Source organism: Eublepharis macularius, chromosome 17 (genome assembly GCF_028583425.1).
Source record: "Eublepharis macularius isolate TG4126 chromosome 17, MPM_Emac_v1.0, whole genome shotgun sequence".
In the NCBI taxonomy this organism is placed as follows: domain Eukaryota; kingdom Metazoa; phylum Chordata; class Lepidosauria; order Squamata; family Eublepharidae; genus Eublepharis; species Eublepharis macularius.
Genome location: NC_072806.1, coordinates 20,844,017 through 20,859,647, shown reverse-complemented (window position 1 = coordinate 20,859,647; position 15,631 = coordinate 20,844,017). Strand labels below are relative to the sequence as shown.

Below are 15,631 nucleotides of genomic sequence, written 5' to 3'. Positions count from 1 at the left end.
GATGTTTCTTGCATCTCTGCCCCCTTCGTTCATACTTGCTGATCGCCTCTGGTGTATTCCAGGATTGATATAATGTCAAAACCCTGTCATTAGACCTACTGGTCTAATACAGAGCTAATTTGTGTTGCTTGCTTGTATTTAGCAAGGGGCCCTTATGTTCTAAATTGGTGATTTGATTTTAGAGTGAAGAAAACAAAGTCATTCAATAACTGGCTTTTTGGAAGAGGGCCCTGGACTCTAGGGCTAGCTGAACTTGGCTTCTCTTTCAGACACTTGCGCAACGGGGCAGTGATTGCACGCTGCAGCCAGCCTGAAATAAGCTGGTGGGGCTGGCGCAATGCAGATGATGAGTACCTAGTGACCTCCATTGCCAAAGCCTGTGCCTTGAACCCTGGACAGAGAGTGGCTGGGGGGACTCCACATTCTGGGCTCAGCGATGGGAACGAGGCTTGTGATGCTGGGTTTGGTAAGCGAGATGTGTTTTGGTTCTTTCCCCCTTGTTTCTTCAGAGCTATATGGCCCTTGACAGAATTTGGCCCCTTCGCCAGAGCGATGAGTCTGGTTCATTTCGAGTCGCTTTGAATCCCATTGATACGGAGAAAAGTGGGACATAAACATTTTAAATAAAAATAGTTACAGGGGCACGGGGATGAAATTAAAGGGGACCGCAGCATCCTTTCTAGGCCAGTCCCTTGTCTCAGGGTAAGACTGTCTGCTCACCCATCCTGTCTGCGTTCCAGACCGCAGTGAGCCACAGACAGTAGTGACTGATGTGCTACCAAAAGGTTCTAGCAGGGCAAACACCTCCATATGTGTTCCTACTGGGAAGGAAGGAAGGCTCCACACTTGTACTGAAGGAGAATCCTTCCTGATCCCAAAAGAGAAAGTGACAGTAAAGTTACAAATTTTCCCAGCTCTGCCTTGAACTTAATAAAATCAGAAGAATTCTGTTGGGAGCACAAAGAGAACTTTATTATCAAAAATGTGTTAATTGCTAGTTCATGGCTGTTAACAGTTGCGCCTGCACTCTTCATTTATCTCCTTAGCTCATCGTTATCTGTTATCATGATGGATTTGTGAGGTGTGTGATCATGTTCCTTTTCTGTTCTTCAGTCTTAAAATTGTTCAAGTGGTCGTTCATTTATGCCCGTTACAATCAAACTTCTTCCTTGTAGAAAGTGAGTTCTCAAGTCCAAAACCAGACATGGTATTATGGATGTGGTCTTACCAGTGCCCTGCCTCCTAATGCATTCACCGTAGTGATATGACCGCAAAGAGAGAGCAAAGTCTTGGTGCTATCTGTTATTCCTAGTAGAAATCGGGAAGTATTGGTCACCTTCTGCATGGCACTGCTAAGGCGACATCTGGAATACTCCAGTGCAGCTGGAAACAACAAAGAAGGAAAAAGACTTCTGCTGTATCCAATTGATGTCTTCATTCTGACAGCAGAGATGTTTGTTCCATCCCCTTCACTTAATGCTACTACAGTTAATTCTGCTTTTATGAATTCAGCGAATGAGAAGCTTTGTCCTAGTCACCTCACACGTCATCTCAGCCTTCTGCTTGCTTCAGCTTTCCTCTGAGTGGTGTGTCGCAGAGCAGACTTTGTAGCATTCTCACTCATTCAAGGGATGGGAGGATTCAGATTTCTTTCCTTGCAGATTCATCACTGACTGCCGGTTCAAGCGTGGAGAGTTCAGCAACACCACAGAAGCTGTTGATTTTAGATGCCCGGTCTTACACAGCAGCTGTTGCCAACAGAGCCAAGGGAGGAGGCTGCGAGTGTGAAGGTACAGGTTTCATTGGGCACTATAACCCTTGCTGGGACCCCAAAGGCACATAAGGGGCAGAGGCATGAACAAAAGCCTGGCCGCGTCACTCCAGTGTCTCCACTCTTCAACTTCCTGTCTTGATTTAAGAAGGCTGAGGGCTCATAGAGGATGCGTCGTGCGGTTGGTGAGCGATTTGAACTGAAAGGCAGCACGTGGTGTCCTTTAGAGAAACTTACCCACTACTTTTCACAGTGCATCTACGCGCTGATGTACTTACATGTGCACCATGAATTCTGCTCTTCCTTATGATCAAGTGAGACAGCAGGGCCTGTCTACTGACTTACGGTCAAGTGGCTGCTGTGAAACACTCCCTCTGACACTCAAGGCCGGCAACCAGCTGATTCCGTCCTCCGTGTTGTGTTTCAGAGTATTACCCCAACTGCGAGGTGGTGTTCATGGGGATGGCCAACATCCACTCCATCCGAAACAGCTTCCAGTACCTGCGGGCAGTATGCAGTCAGATGCCAGATCCCAGCAAGTAAGCGCCACACCCGTCCAGCCAGCATTTCCCAGTTTGCTGTGGGCTGATACCTTGCTTCCAGTTGAGAGGGTTGTGGTCGGGATGGGACTGCAGCGGGCATTCTTTTCTGCTGGCAGAATACGAGGATGTTAATGTAAATAAGGACGCATTCTGCTGGAGGCAGTTCCCATTGCTCTGTTTTCCTTTAAGCATTGGATGGGCATAATATATATATATTTCAAGTTAGGAAAAAAAGACATCTAAAGAGTGGAACATGTTGAAGTCTTTTAAAATTATGAATGGCACGAAGAGTGTAAATAGAGAGAGATTGTTTTCTGCCGCTCTTGTAAAGCTAGAACTTGGGGATATATATAAAAAAAGAATTCAGTAGAATTCAGATCAGACAAAATGAATTTTAAAAAAGAATGTCTGGCATGCACTGCCATAGGATATGGCTGGTAGCTTAAGTGGCTTTAAAGGGGGGTTAGAGAAGTTTACAGGAAACCACTGGTCCGTGATCAGCCACGATGGCTAAATGGAACCTCCATATTCAGAGACAGTGTACCTTTAAATACCAAAGAGTACCAGAGGGCAAAAAGTGAGAAAGGACTGTTGCCTTCATGCCTTGCTTGTGGACTTACAGGGGCATCTGGTTGGCTTCTGCTGGAAACAAGATACTGGGCTTGATGGATCTTTGGTCTGACCACCTTAATTTCTGCATATTTTATACTAATCCTTTTCCAAAGAAGCTCACAGCAACTGTCATGAAATCTCTCCTTTTTACCCTTGCAACAAACCTGAGATGGTGACTGGCTCAAGGTTACCTATTTGAACTTAACAGCTATGCAAAGATCTCAACCCAGGGTCCCGCTGGCCCAGTTCTGCCAGTCTGCCTTCTGTGCCACATGCTGCTGCTTAGATGTGTTAGGGACTGATCTGGCCCTTTTCTCCACGGCTGCTTTTCCTGACTTCTCTTGTTTGCTCCTTTTTGTTCCTTTTCAAATGTAGTCTGCCTCTCACTCGTGGCGTTCGGCACAGGGCGGTGACCCCCATATTAATCACTTCCCTCTCAGCAGCTGTCTCTCTTCCTGCCTTTTCTGCCTCGGCGCATTGCCCTTCTTTTCACCGGTTGCTATGGAAATGTTTCTTTGCACCTTATTGAGGGCTAGTAGTTTAAAGAGCTGAAGGGAGCTTTCTATGTTGTGTTAGGCTCCTTTGTGCTTGCCAGTTGCTGGTATTGAAAAGGTTACATTTAAGAACATTTATTTAAAAAATAAATGGGAACCGTGTCTTTTGTAAGGTGTGTTCTCTTTTCTCCCTGAAAAACAAGGAAAGCCGTATTTTCTGTAGCTCTGAATTAGAAACCTTCTGTACAGTTGATCCACCTAGTTCTGGATTCTCTCTTTGCAATTCTGAAGGCTTCAGAGATTCTTTATGTCATTCACAGGCGTAATGGTTTTCCCTTTCACATGTACCTTTCAGTTGGCTGTCAGCTCTAGAGAGCACCAAATGGCTGCAACACCTATCTGTCATGCTGAAGGCTGCTGTATTGGTCTCAAACGCCATAGACCGGGAAGGGCGCCCTGTGCTGGTTCACTGTTCAGATGGCTGGGACAGAACTCCCCAGATTGTTGCCCTGGCAAAGATTCTTCTGGACCCTTATTACAGGACCATGGAGGTAGAGTGCCACCATCATGTTGGGCTGAACAGGCAGTTTTAATGAAATTCAATCATGTGTATGGTCCAGGAGTCCCAAACTTGGTTGAATCTTTGAACAGTTTTTGAATTTTGAAAACAGGTTGTGAGTGCTACAACAAAAGGGCTGTTGTGGGGTGGGATTGGTAACAAAATTGATGCAGTGAGAACCACGTCCGATGACAAAACTTTTGCAAGCCAAGCATCCTTCTGTAATGGAAGCAGCTGTTTTTCCAAATGAGCAGCACCTACAGACATGAAGGTGATGTCTCTTAGGCTCTTCTGAAGAACCTCCTACTCCAGTGAAGTGGAGAAAAGCTGGTTGTGGGCTCTTTGCTTTGGGGAAGGGATGGATGCTGGGAAAACACAGGCTGGCATAGCTGTTCTTTGTTTTTAAGTTGCTTTGCAGACAAAAGTAAAGTGATGTTCACAGATCCCCAACTTCCTTGTCCCTTTTGATGTCATCTGTGCTGCTTAATTTAACAGATCTTTGTCAGAGGTAGTGAGTGTTCATCTTGCAAAGGCCCATGTCTTTCTGTAAAGCAAGAATATTTCTCATTTTGGATCCTCAGCTGATCAAGCAGTAGGCCACATGCCTTCTTGTAGACTTCGGGTAGCTTATTGAGTTTATTGTTTCAGGAATAATACATGACCCCCAAGGACTTAAAATAGACAGTAGAGAAGACAATAGGGGAAGGGAGGAAGACAATGGCGATGAGAGATCAGTGTAAGCAGAGCCGGTTACATTATGTATTTGTAGCTGAGATGAGAACTAAGGGGCTACAACTAAGGTTGGGAAATGAAGGACAAGCGGGAGATGGTTAGTAAGCACTCTCAGGGAGGAAACATTCCTCATATGGGACAGCAAGTGAGAATACGCAGAATCATATTAAAAAAAACAAAAGTCTCAGGGTAGATGAATTAGAAGAATGAAGGAAATGGGGCAAAAATATAACAGAAAACAAGGGCCTAAAAGTGGGATTCTGCTATAGAGAGCTTTAAAAGTAGGGAAAAGGAAAGTTAATGCTGGCTGTAGAAGTGTAGGGATGTCATCTAAGGGATTTGAGGACGAGAGGTGTTGTGATCTGAGTAGTGGAAGAGATAATCTAAAGAGGCATCTAAGGTCTCCAGTCCTTTCTGTTGTAGCATGACCAGAGAGTACACAGTGCTGAAATTCTTACACTCCTTTTGCTCGCAGGGTTTCCAGGTGTTGGTCGAATCAGATTGGCTGGATTTTGGCCACAAGTTTGCGGATCGCTGTGGCCATCAGGAAAAGGCAGAAGATCAGAACGAGCAGTGCCCCGTGTTTCTGCAGTGGCTGGATTCTGTACACCAGCTGCTCAAGCAATTCCCCTGCCTTTTTGAATTCAACGAAGCTTTCTTGGTAAGAGCAAGCTTTTCAGAGGTCTGAGTTTATCAGCTAAAGATGGCCACAGCAAAACTTGTTGGGTCTGGGATCCAATCTAGATTGAGTTGACAAGAAAACTGCGTACCAAAATGTGTATACTTAGACTTGACTAAAGGTAGGTATTGAGTGAAGTACACACAATAAATAACAAGATTGTATCTAGCTATTTGACAAGAGTCCAAAAATGTGTGTAATGCTATGTTCCACATTTTTCTGTTTTTATATATTACTTCCACTTGACAATATGCCAGACCAGTAATTTGTTTCAGGAAAGGGCCTTGGTCATGAGCTGTAATAGCATAGAGGCTAAAGTAAAGAGGTGTGATCATTTCACCAGTTCAGCTCTCACCTCTACCATGAACTCACCAAATAGTTTTGGCAAGCTACTTCCTGGTCAGTCCCCACTTATCACCACTCTTAAGTTATCACAGCTAAAAATGCTGTTCTGTTTTTCTGGACTCATGTAAGGATTACTACATTATGTCAAGTAGACTTATTGGTCTATAGTTTTGCGGGTCAGATTTATCCCCTTTTTTGTGTATAGGTACCACTATGCTCAGCTTCCATCCAGGGGGGATTAGGGTTGAACCATTAATTTGAGTAAACACCCTAGCCACTACTGGGGCCCACCAGTCTGGGAAGGCTTTATACAGTTCAGGTGGTAACATATCCTCACCTGGAGATTTACCAGTGGGTAATGAGGCAATTAGTCCTCTAATTTCAGCTTCGGAGACTGGTGCCCATTCTGGCAGGTCCGGAGAATCCTGATGTATAACCTGTTGGCAAGTCCAAGATCCCTCTAGTTGGGGATATTGAGGCCTGAAGATTTTATTAAAGTAAGAAGACCAGAGGTGGCCTGGAATAAATGAATCAATATGGCAGTAGAGGGAGCTTCTTTTCAATGCAACCAAGTCCCAAAATCGCAAGTCATTTCTTTCAGATACTGTGCGGTCTAACTGATTCCAGAGAAATTTAGCATGTTCTAATTTCTTCTGTTTGATTAGAGCTTTATACTGGGACCTTAGCTTTGTTAGACTGCTGATCTGAGCCCGATCCCTATTATGCCTGACCTGTCTCATAGTGTAAAGGAGTTCTTTTTTAAGCGCTCTGCATTTGTGGTCGAACCAACCACTTTGAGCATGTAATATCGACTTCATAGGCCTGTTATTTGTTAAGGCAGGTTTAAGCTGGAAATTAATTTCATCAAAAGTTTTAATCACATCTGTGGTGTTTTGTAAAAGAGATGATCTCAGTCTATTCACTTCCAAAGATGACAAGGTATTGGATATAGTGCAATGTAGTTTCCTGGACCATTTGAGCCTCCTAAGATTGGGATTCATGCTCTCAGCAAGGTCTGGTACTGGTTTCGCTAGGACATTAACGTTGGCAGTAAGAGACAGTCTCAAGGGACAGTGGTCACTTAATGTTATATCTAAAACCTTGAAGTTGAAAACTCGGTTAAATAGATCAGGGGATATGGCTATGTAGTCAACAGTGCTGGTACCAGATGCCACCATGTATGTAAAGGACCCCCCCTGTAGAATCAAAAGAGGCGCCGTGCAAAATATGCCGGTTGGACATAGAAAGCAGTTTCAGTAGTTTACGGCCAAACTTATTTACTACTGAATCTTTTGCTACTACATTATATGTCTGAATCATTGAGCAGTGAAAGTACTGTATACATCCAAAGTATGTTGTTATTATGCATGAATGCAGATAAACATTGATAATCTAGCAAACTTCCAAAGTAATCATTCATATCTCTTGAATTCATTTCGTTCGATTTGGTACACACTGTGTTCAGAGACTTCTGTATTTAACATTTTGAAAAACCAGAAGGTTAAAAAAGAAGCACGCTTGAAGACTCCTGTTGGAGTTCAATCCAAAGCCCTGAAATAATTTCTCTTGATGCTGCAGGTGAAATTGGTTCAACACACCTACTCCTGCCTTTACGGGACCTTTCTCGGAAACAGCCCTTGTGAGCGAGAGATGCACAACATTGCCAAGCGCACCTGCTCCGTGTGGTCCCTTCTGAGAGCCGGCAACAAGAATTTTCACAATCTGCTCTACATGCCTGGAAATGAACAGGTGAGTGGAATATCCACCGGCGAAGGAAGGCCTGGAGAAGAGGGAGGTTTTCTGCTCTGTTCCTGAGTCTGTTCTCCTCCCATCACAGGTGCTGCATCCAGTGTGCCACGTGCGTGCACTGCACCTCTGGACAGCAGTGTATCTCCCAGCGTCATCTCCATGTCCTCTTGGAGAAGAGGACATGGACCTTTACTTGCCTTCTGGGTCCCAGTGCCAGGAATTTAGCAGCAGATCGCTTGACAGGTAGGAGAAAGTGAGCCGTCTCCTCTGCAGCTTGTCAGACAAGGCTTCCAGAGATGCCTCTTTCATCAGGACCCATGTCTAGAGCACACCCCACATTCCTTCTTGCAGTTTCCCCAGTTCCAGCAGAGTTTGTAGAAGTGAAAACCCTGGAGGTTGTGTTTGACCTTTGTTGTATTCATTGTCACATATGCTGCACATTTTAATCTTAACACAGGACAGAATACTTTGACTTGCATAGTGAATACTTGGATTTTTGTTTTGAAAAATTTGGACAAAGGATTTTATCAGACACATTTAGAAATGACAAGTACATTATATGAACTGGATGCCTCTCCAGTGATATTTAGCTTTTTCTGCAAGATTCAAATCCATCGACACCTTAAAGACCAACAAGACTTTCAGGTATGAGTTCTGAAGAAGGGAGCTTTGACTCTTGAAAGCTTAGACCCTGAAAATCTTGTTGATCTTGCTGTTCTACTGCAGACCAACATGGCTATCCACCTGAAACTCAACTTTTTCAGTTCATCTTGAGACACGTGGCCTTAATTGCAGATGTGCTGAGCTTTTGCGCATAGGAAAGAGGTCACTAGATAATGCTGTTATGGCTGCAAGAGCCCAACATCACTGTGTTCTGATTTGCTGGCCATGAAGATTTATTTACTTGGAGACCAAGAATCAGTTAGCAGGGCTCAAACTAGAAGGTGATGACGGCCACTCAGTTTAGGGGAATATTTGTTTTTCCTAGTTCAGGCTCCATGAGAGCCTTCTTAGATGATAAATGTTCGTTCTTCGATACCTTGACTATGTCTTCTGTTTTTAGGTTACCAAAGACAAGATCCATGGATGACCTGCTCTCAGGCTGTGATCCTGGCAGCCTGCTGACCCGCACATCAAGTGATCCAAATCTTAACAACCACTGTCAAGACGTCCGAGTAGGCCTGGAGCCTAGACATCCTAATGCTGGGGAGGCAGTGGCAGTCAACGAGAGCACAACAGAGGAGCCGCCTCAGATGCCAGAGCAGCAGGAACTCCATCCCCCGCACATAGTTGGGAGTTGCAGCGCTGGCAGTTACAGAATTGATCAGCCACATACGCAGGATGATGGGGAGACTCAGAAATTAAACGGCATCTCTCAGGAGGTGGTCAACGAAGTGAGTCCAGCAGCAGCGGAAGGCATCTGCCCAGCTCAAAGTGTTTTGGGCCAAAAGAAACCTTCACGGGATTTGGACAGAACTGAGGAGCAATTAGAACAGCCCCCCTGCAGCAATGTGAAAGGTGTTGGCTTGGAATCCAATGGCACCTGGGACTTCATACAGCCTTCCCTGCGGCCTTCAGCATGTGCTCCTGTTTGGAACCCGCCAGCCCCTAGTGTCCCAAAACAAGATGCTCCAGGTTGTCAAAATGAGGAAGATGGTAAACGGAGCTGTGTCGGGCACAGAGAGGAAAGCAGCCAGATAGGAAAAACTCCTCCAGAGTGGTGGCGAAAAGGAATTTCACAGAGCCAGACCAGTGAATTCTCTCTTCTAGGAGCCAACTGGGACAGTTTTCAGGGGCTGGGGACTTCACTTCCTGGGGGTGACATGGGTCCTCGGAGGTTCTTCTCCTACGGCTGCTGTAACAAGAGGCTGAGCAGCAGGCCCTTTTGGACCTCTGGACTATGTCTCAGTGGCCAATGGCCTTTGAAAGACGGTGCAAAGCCCCCAGCTGGCACGGGCCATTCTGGCACACACTGCACAGGCCTCGCCACAAAATCCAGCCGGCTGTGGCTCCCCTGCCATTTGAAGCAGGCACTCGGCACCAAGCACGTGCCTCCAAACAGTCCTTCCCCAGTGCCTCCTCTCTATCTAGACGACGATGGGCTCCCCTTCCCCACAGATGTGATCCAGCACAGGCTACGGCAGATCGAAGCCACCTACAAGCAGGAGGTTGAGCAGCTGCGCAGGCAGGTGCGAGAGCTGCAGCTTAGATTGGACATCCGCCATTGCTACGCACCTCCAGCTGAACCACAGATGGACTATGAAGATGACTTTGTAAGTGAAGGCCCCAGGTCACTTCCTGTGGTTCTCTCCACACAGCTTCTTCTTAGCAAAGGCAATCAGTTACAGAATGATGCATTGAAGGGGCCAAAGGGCTTATAAACCCTTCTTTATATGCACATGCACCCCAAAGGTTCTCTGTTTATCCATTATCCAGTCCTAGTTACTTTTTTACTGTATTGCTATCTGGCTTTTCAGCCAAAAATTGGCTCCCAAAGTTGCTAACCGCACTTAACAGCCAATTCAAACGCCAGCGTTGTTGTTTTTTTTAAAGTAATAAGCAAATGCTACTTTGATTGGAGATTCTCAGCACAGCCTGGGGAAAGGGTGCTGGGCTGCTCATCCCCACCTCCCTCTGATGGCCACAGTTGATAACTGGAAAAGAAGGCGGGGGGGAGAGACCTTAGTTGCAGCTGGATCCAGCCATAACGGAAGGATGCATGGCTGCTGATTCTTCCTCCTCTGATGGTCATAAGCAGTGGATCACAATCCACTATAATGCTGTTTGCTGCAGAGCAGACAAACATATAGGTTGTCAGACTCCCTTTCCTTCCTTTTCCCAATTCCTACTGTTTAAGGATACTTCTTCTTTCCTCCTTCTTCACTGCATGTCTATTTCCCAAAATAACATGCCAGCATTTTTGCCTTCTCCCACTCTTTTGTACTGGTGGTTGGAGAACAGTTTTTCCCACTTGGCTACTGGAAAGTTGAAGCTGAGGGCCACAAATTACATGTTTGCATTTTAAAAAGTAGAGTCAAGGTTCCCTCAGCAACACAGCGGCACTCTGGGGAGCAGAGTTACATCCTTGTTTTCACTGCTGCACGTGCACGGAATTCTCCACGTGGAGCAGAAAACAGCGAAATCCGTGCCCCCCGCCAGTGCTGTTTTCTGGTTGGGAAAACAGCTGGGGGGAGGAACGTTTCCTCGCTCCATGACAGTGTTCCAAACCTGTCTGGGATATCTTGTATTTTTAGAGGCCATTTCCTGCAGCTGCTGTGTGGCTGTGGGGAACTCAAGTTGGGCCCAGGGAATCTGGACCAAGCTCATTAAAAACTCAAACATAGTTTGACCCTGAGGCTCAAAAGAGAGGTGTGTGTGCAATGTGTAACCAGTAGCAAATGTCTCTTACCACCTTCCTTGCAGACCTGTCTCAAGGAATCTGATGGCAGTGAAAATGAAGATTTCTACTCTGATCATAGTGAAGATTGCCTGTCTGAAGCAAGCTGGGAGCCTGTTGATAAAAGGGAAACTGAGGTACATAATTTTTTCTCCTTGGAATGGCCAGTTACGATGTTGGAGAGTGGCTGCTTCTGTTCGGTAGCTGTTACGCCATTTATAGGAGTACGATGAGGTAGGACGCAGGATGATACGATGTATTTTCAGTTATTTCGATTTTTCCGCCTCCTCAAAGCCAGGTGTATAACATTGATTTTTTTTCTTTTGCTCCTTTTAATAAGAATAATCCTCCAGTTCAGGTAAATGGCTTTATCCATTCCAGTGTCCTTTCTCTGGCAGTCGTCAGCTCTGGATACATAAAATTTTTTATTACTCTGTAGTGTACCCAGCCTAAACCAGTTAACCCAGTTCTTTGTTATTCACTCTACGGAATAATCATTTTTCTTCCAATTTCCTTTCAAATGCTTGAAAATGTTCAGTGTGTTTTCCTTTTCTCTGGGTGAAAATTCCTTCTGCATCTTGTCTTTTTCCACTTCCATCAACCTTGTAATGTTCCCCTCTGAATTCTTCCCCAGCCCTCAAACATCCATTTTTTAAAAAGTGCTTGCAACAAAGAATTCTAAACAAGCCATTAATAATACCTTGTCCAAACATTGATCTATCTAACGAACAGAGCCAAAACAAGCCTTAATGTGTTAACGGTGGTTTCTTTGCAGGTCACGCGCTGGGTTCCTGACCACATGGCCTCACATTGCTTTAACTGTGATTGTGAGTTCTGGCTGGCCAAACGCAGGCACCACTGCAGGTAATACTTGCCAGTTACTATACTTCTGCTCCTTTCATATAGTTCTTTTCCCTTGATAACTGTATCCCAAATATTTATTGGGATTGGGGGAAATGGAAGCATTCCATGAATATTTCCTTATTAGGAATTGGTAGGACATGGAAGCTCATTATAATCGCACTTGTCCAAAAAATTAGCAGCAGCCACCACTAGTCTAATTGACCATTGTTTAAATTCTTAAGGTTGAGTTACATGGTCTTTCCCATTTAGAATATAGGAAAAAAGAAAAGATGTTCAAAACGTCACTATTTTGATGAATGAGATTTTTTGTTTGTTTAGAAATGTTTATCCTGCGTTACTACTCACTCAAGGCAGTTATATCTGTTGGCCTTAGAAATGTTATATACATACCATTCCCTGTTGTTACATATTGACAGAGGAAACTTGGATTTCCAAGGGGAAAAATCTGGGACAATGTTTGTCTCTAGAACAGAATTATTAAACTGTGTTGTATGGAAAACGGTATTTGGGGGAAGCAGGATTTGAGTCCAGTAGCACCTTAGAGACCAACACAATTTTCAGGATATAAGCTTTTGAGAGTCAAAGCTCCCTTCTTCAGATATAGCTTTGACTCTCAAAAGCTTATGCCCTGAAAATCTTGTTGGTCTATAAGGTGCTGTTGGACTCTGCTGTTCTACTGCAGACCAACTCGGCTACATAACTGAAAGTATTTGTGGGTAGCTCGTTCTATTTTCTTGGAAGTGCTCTATATGATGCTGGTGGTCTGTAGGTCACAGTTTAAGAATTACTGCATTAGAATACAGTTACAATCACCAGAAACCAAGAGAAGATAATGGGTGTATGTATAGTAATAGTATAGCAATATGAAAGAACGATATGGGGAAGGCATTGCTAAGGCAGGAGGAAGAGGAAATTATAAAAACATAGAGCTGGGAGGCACACCAAGGATCATCTAGTCCAGCCCCCTGTACAGTGCAGGAAATTCACAGCTTTTTCCTGCCTTCACCTCCTCCAGTGACCCCTGCTCTGTGCCCAGAGGAATGCAGAAAACCTCTAGAATCCCCAGCCAATCTGGCCTGGAGGAAAATTATTTCTTGACTCCGAAGTGGCGATTGATATTACCCTGGGCATGTAAGAAAGGGCCACGAGAGCCTAGCGCCAGCTTCTCCCTTCATACCCTCCCTCTCCCGATCTGTGTGCATTCATGTTGAGTCATAGAATCATCATTGCTGTCAGATGGCCATTTAACTTCTTCTTAAATACCTCCAAGGAAGGAGAGCCCAGTACAGGACAAAAAAACAACAACCCAGTACAGGTTACAAGAGGGCAAAAAGATAGAAGGGACAGAAACTTAATTCAATGAGAGGGGAAAATAGTGGGGATGGGATGGAAATGCTGGGGGACAAAACAGGAGTAGTGGACTAGGGGAAATGTGGTCTCAGCAGGAGTTCTTGTAGAAGAATCTCACTGACTGGCAGCCACCTTTTTTCCATTCCCACCTGCAAACAAAGCCAGCATAGCAGAGATGAGGAACTGTGTTTATTCATGCCAAGTTCCGCTGTCCCCAAGGCAGGTTCATTCTTTAAGTCTAAGGGACCACAGCACAAAAGAATGCACAATATTATCAGATCCATCTCTGAGCCAGCTGTGGTCAGGTTCAGCCTCCTGCCTTAAGGAATAATTCTCCATACGCCAGCCTAATTTTGCCCATGCTTTCCGGTTACCCTCTGTCTTTTATCCCTTGCGCAGGAATTGCGGGAATGTGTTCTGTGCCGGCTGCTGCCACCTGAAGCTTCCCATTCCCGATCAGCAGCTCTATGATCCAGTCCTCGTTTGCAATTCCTGTTACGATCACATCCAGGTTTCCCGTGCCAGGGAACTAATGAGCCAGCACCTGAAGAAGCCCATTGCCACAGCTTCTAGCTGAATGCCAGAAGAAGGGAGCCAATCCAAGCCTGGCTTTTCAACTTGCAGACTGGAAGGAAAGGGCTGTCTCTGCTACAGCTGAGGAGGTCGGTAACGCAGCGCTTGACCACCGAGCCTTGTATGCACTGTTGGCGATTTTCCCCCCCACTTGGTGCCCCATGTATTGGAGATGAGGAAATTGGATTAAAGAGTATGATATGGCCCACGTTATGGTACTGTGTATGGTCAGGAGACCTCAGGCTAAATCTGAGACCACGGTGTCTTTCTTCAGAGGGTTGGCAAGTGACGTGGTGCAGGATACTGCCTTGTTCCCCAAAGCAATAGGAAGGCATGAGCAGAGTAAAGACCCTCTTTGCCCCACCTCACAAAGGCAGGCAGGCTGAATTCTGCAAGAAAGAAGGCAGCCTCAGAATGGCCTATCTACAGGAAAGCTCTGGCTGCAGTAGTAATATTTCAGTAGCGTTTGGCTTGCCAGCCGCTTCCCTGATGGGCTCAAGGCCAGCACTGATACCAAAATGAGGAGGAGAGACTCCCTTATCAAGCAAGCAGAGTCTCTCTCTGCAAAATCCCTGTGATCTTACAGGGAACAGACTCTTTGTCCTGGCAGCTGGCTGTTGTATGTGGAAAGCAGAATTGAGTTTGTCTTGCTGCTCTTCCTGCCCGCCCACTGTGGGTGTTGGGTAGCTGGTTCCAGACTGGTGTTTTCACAGGAGCGACATCTTGAGCCTCCCTGGATTCGTACCACGGGTGTATTCTCCCCTCCCTTATGCTGCACTTGTGTCTACCTATTTCTGGTTGCTCTTTATCCTGAAAACCTGATGCCTGGAGGGCAGGCAGACGACGTGGTTTTCTTTTCCTCCTGGAATGTGCTGTTTAGTGTGCTTGAGGGTTTCAGTCCAAAATGCTGCTAATGTTATTTCTCTGCACTTAAAAAAACTGTAGTCTGGAAAATAAATGGGATGGGGGGATGCCAATCTCATACATGGGAGACAGAGAACACTGGCTAACCTGGGACCTTTCCCCTGTTCCTGTCACTCAAGAAGGTGCAAGGGACGATAAAAAGACCATCATCATCATTGCAACGATGTTCCTCAGTTCAATCTGACGTCAGTAAATTTCTTTTTTGGAAAGGGGTCTCATGAGCTCTGGCTGTTCCATCGTGGAGACTTTTACTTCCATCCAAACAATTATTGATCAGCACTTCCTGAAAGGGGAGAGTGACTCTGCTGACATTTTTACTGATCTTCATGAGCAAAGCCCATGCCGTTTTATCCTGAAATATATATCTGGGGGGCCCCGGGTGTGTGTGGGGGGGAGGTTAGAACAAACAAGATGATGAGGTATTTTTTCCCCCAGCTAACTCAAGGATCATTTGACCCTCCATGTTGGAAGGGTGTGCTAGGCCTCTCGTCTCAAGAAGAACCTGAAATGCTATCTTCTCCGCGGCCAGGCTTGAATTCATGCCAGCATCTCACTCTTTGCTGGATTTTTAAATTGTCAGCAGATTCAGTGTTTCTCTCTATTTCACTACCTTCCACATTTCAGCCTGCTTTGGGTCTTGGGCCTAAAAGCCAGCATCGTCCTCTTAACACTGGATCTGTCCCTGAATTGCCCCATGGCCCCTTTCAGGGAGTGAGTCACTTCTTAATGGCAAAAGGTGGGATCTTGTAGTTTGCCACGCTCTGAACTTTATCTGTACAGAAGTGTGTATGTGTGAAAGAAGTTCAGGTCTGTTTCCATTTTCGGCTCATTTGCACAGACTTGCAAACAACAAAAACTTGGAGAGAGAGAGAAGTCAGCCATGGTTAATCCAAACTCCTTTCAGCTCTCATGAATTTGTGTCACTGTCTTCAGGAAAAACAAAAAACAAACCCACCCTCCAAAATCAGATCAATAGCTTTGTGACAAAACAATGTGCTGTAAGAAATTCAATACAGTTGAATAAAATCTCTATATTAGTG

General features: G+C 45.3%; 1 protein-coding gene across 3 annotated transcripts in view; it reads left to right on the top strand.

Moving 5' to 3' along the window:
- Positions 1 to 15,631, top strand: part of MTMR4 (myotubularin related protein 4) — a 45,444-nt gene extending 29,813 nt beyond the window's left edge. For all 3 annotated transcript variants that reach the window (XM_055002088.1, XM_055002089.1, XM_055002090.1), the window contains exons 10-20: positions 270 to 466; positions 1,662 to 1,790; positions 2,199 to 2,310; positions 3,775 to 3,970; positions 5,186 to 5,371; positions 7,313 to 7,483; positions 7,572 to 7,726; positions 8,547 to 9,756; positions 10,907 to 11,017; positions 11,656 to 11,744; positions 13,494 to 15,631. In XM_055002088.1, the coding sequence (XP_054858063.1) occupies positions 270 to 466; positions 1,662 to 1,790; positions 2,199 to 2,310; positions 3,775 to 3,970; positions 5,186 to 5,371; positions 7,313 to 7,483; positions 7,572 to 7,726; positions 8,547 to 9,756; positions 10,907 to 11,017; positions 11,656 to 11,744; positions 13,494 to 13,671 (2,734 nt within the window). In that variant the 3' untranslated portion in view covers positions 13,672 to 15,631. The remainder of the gene's footprint in view (positions 1 to 269; positions 467 to 1,661; positions 1,791 to 2,198; positions 2,311 to 3,774; positions 3,971 to 5,185; positions 5,372 to 7,312; positions 7,484 to 7,571; positions 7,727 to 8,546; positions 9,757 to 10,906; positions 11,018 to 11,655; positions 11,745 to 13,493) is intronic.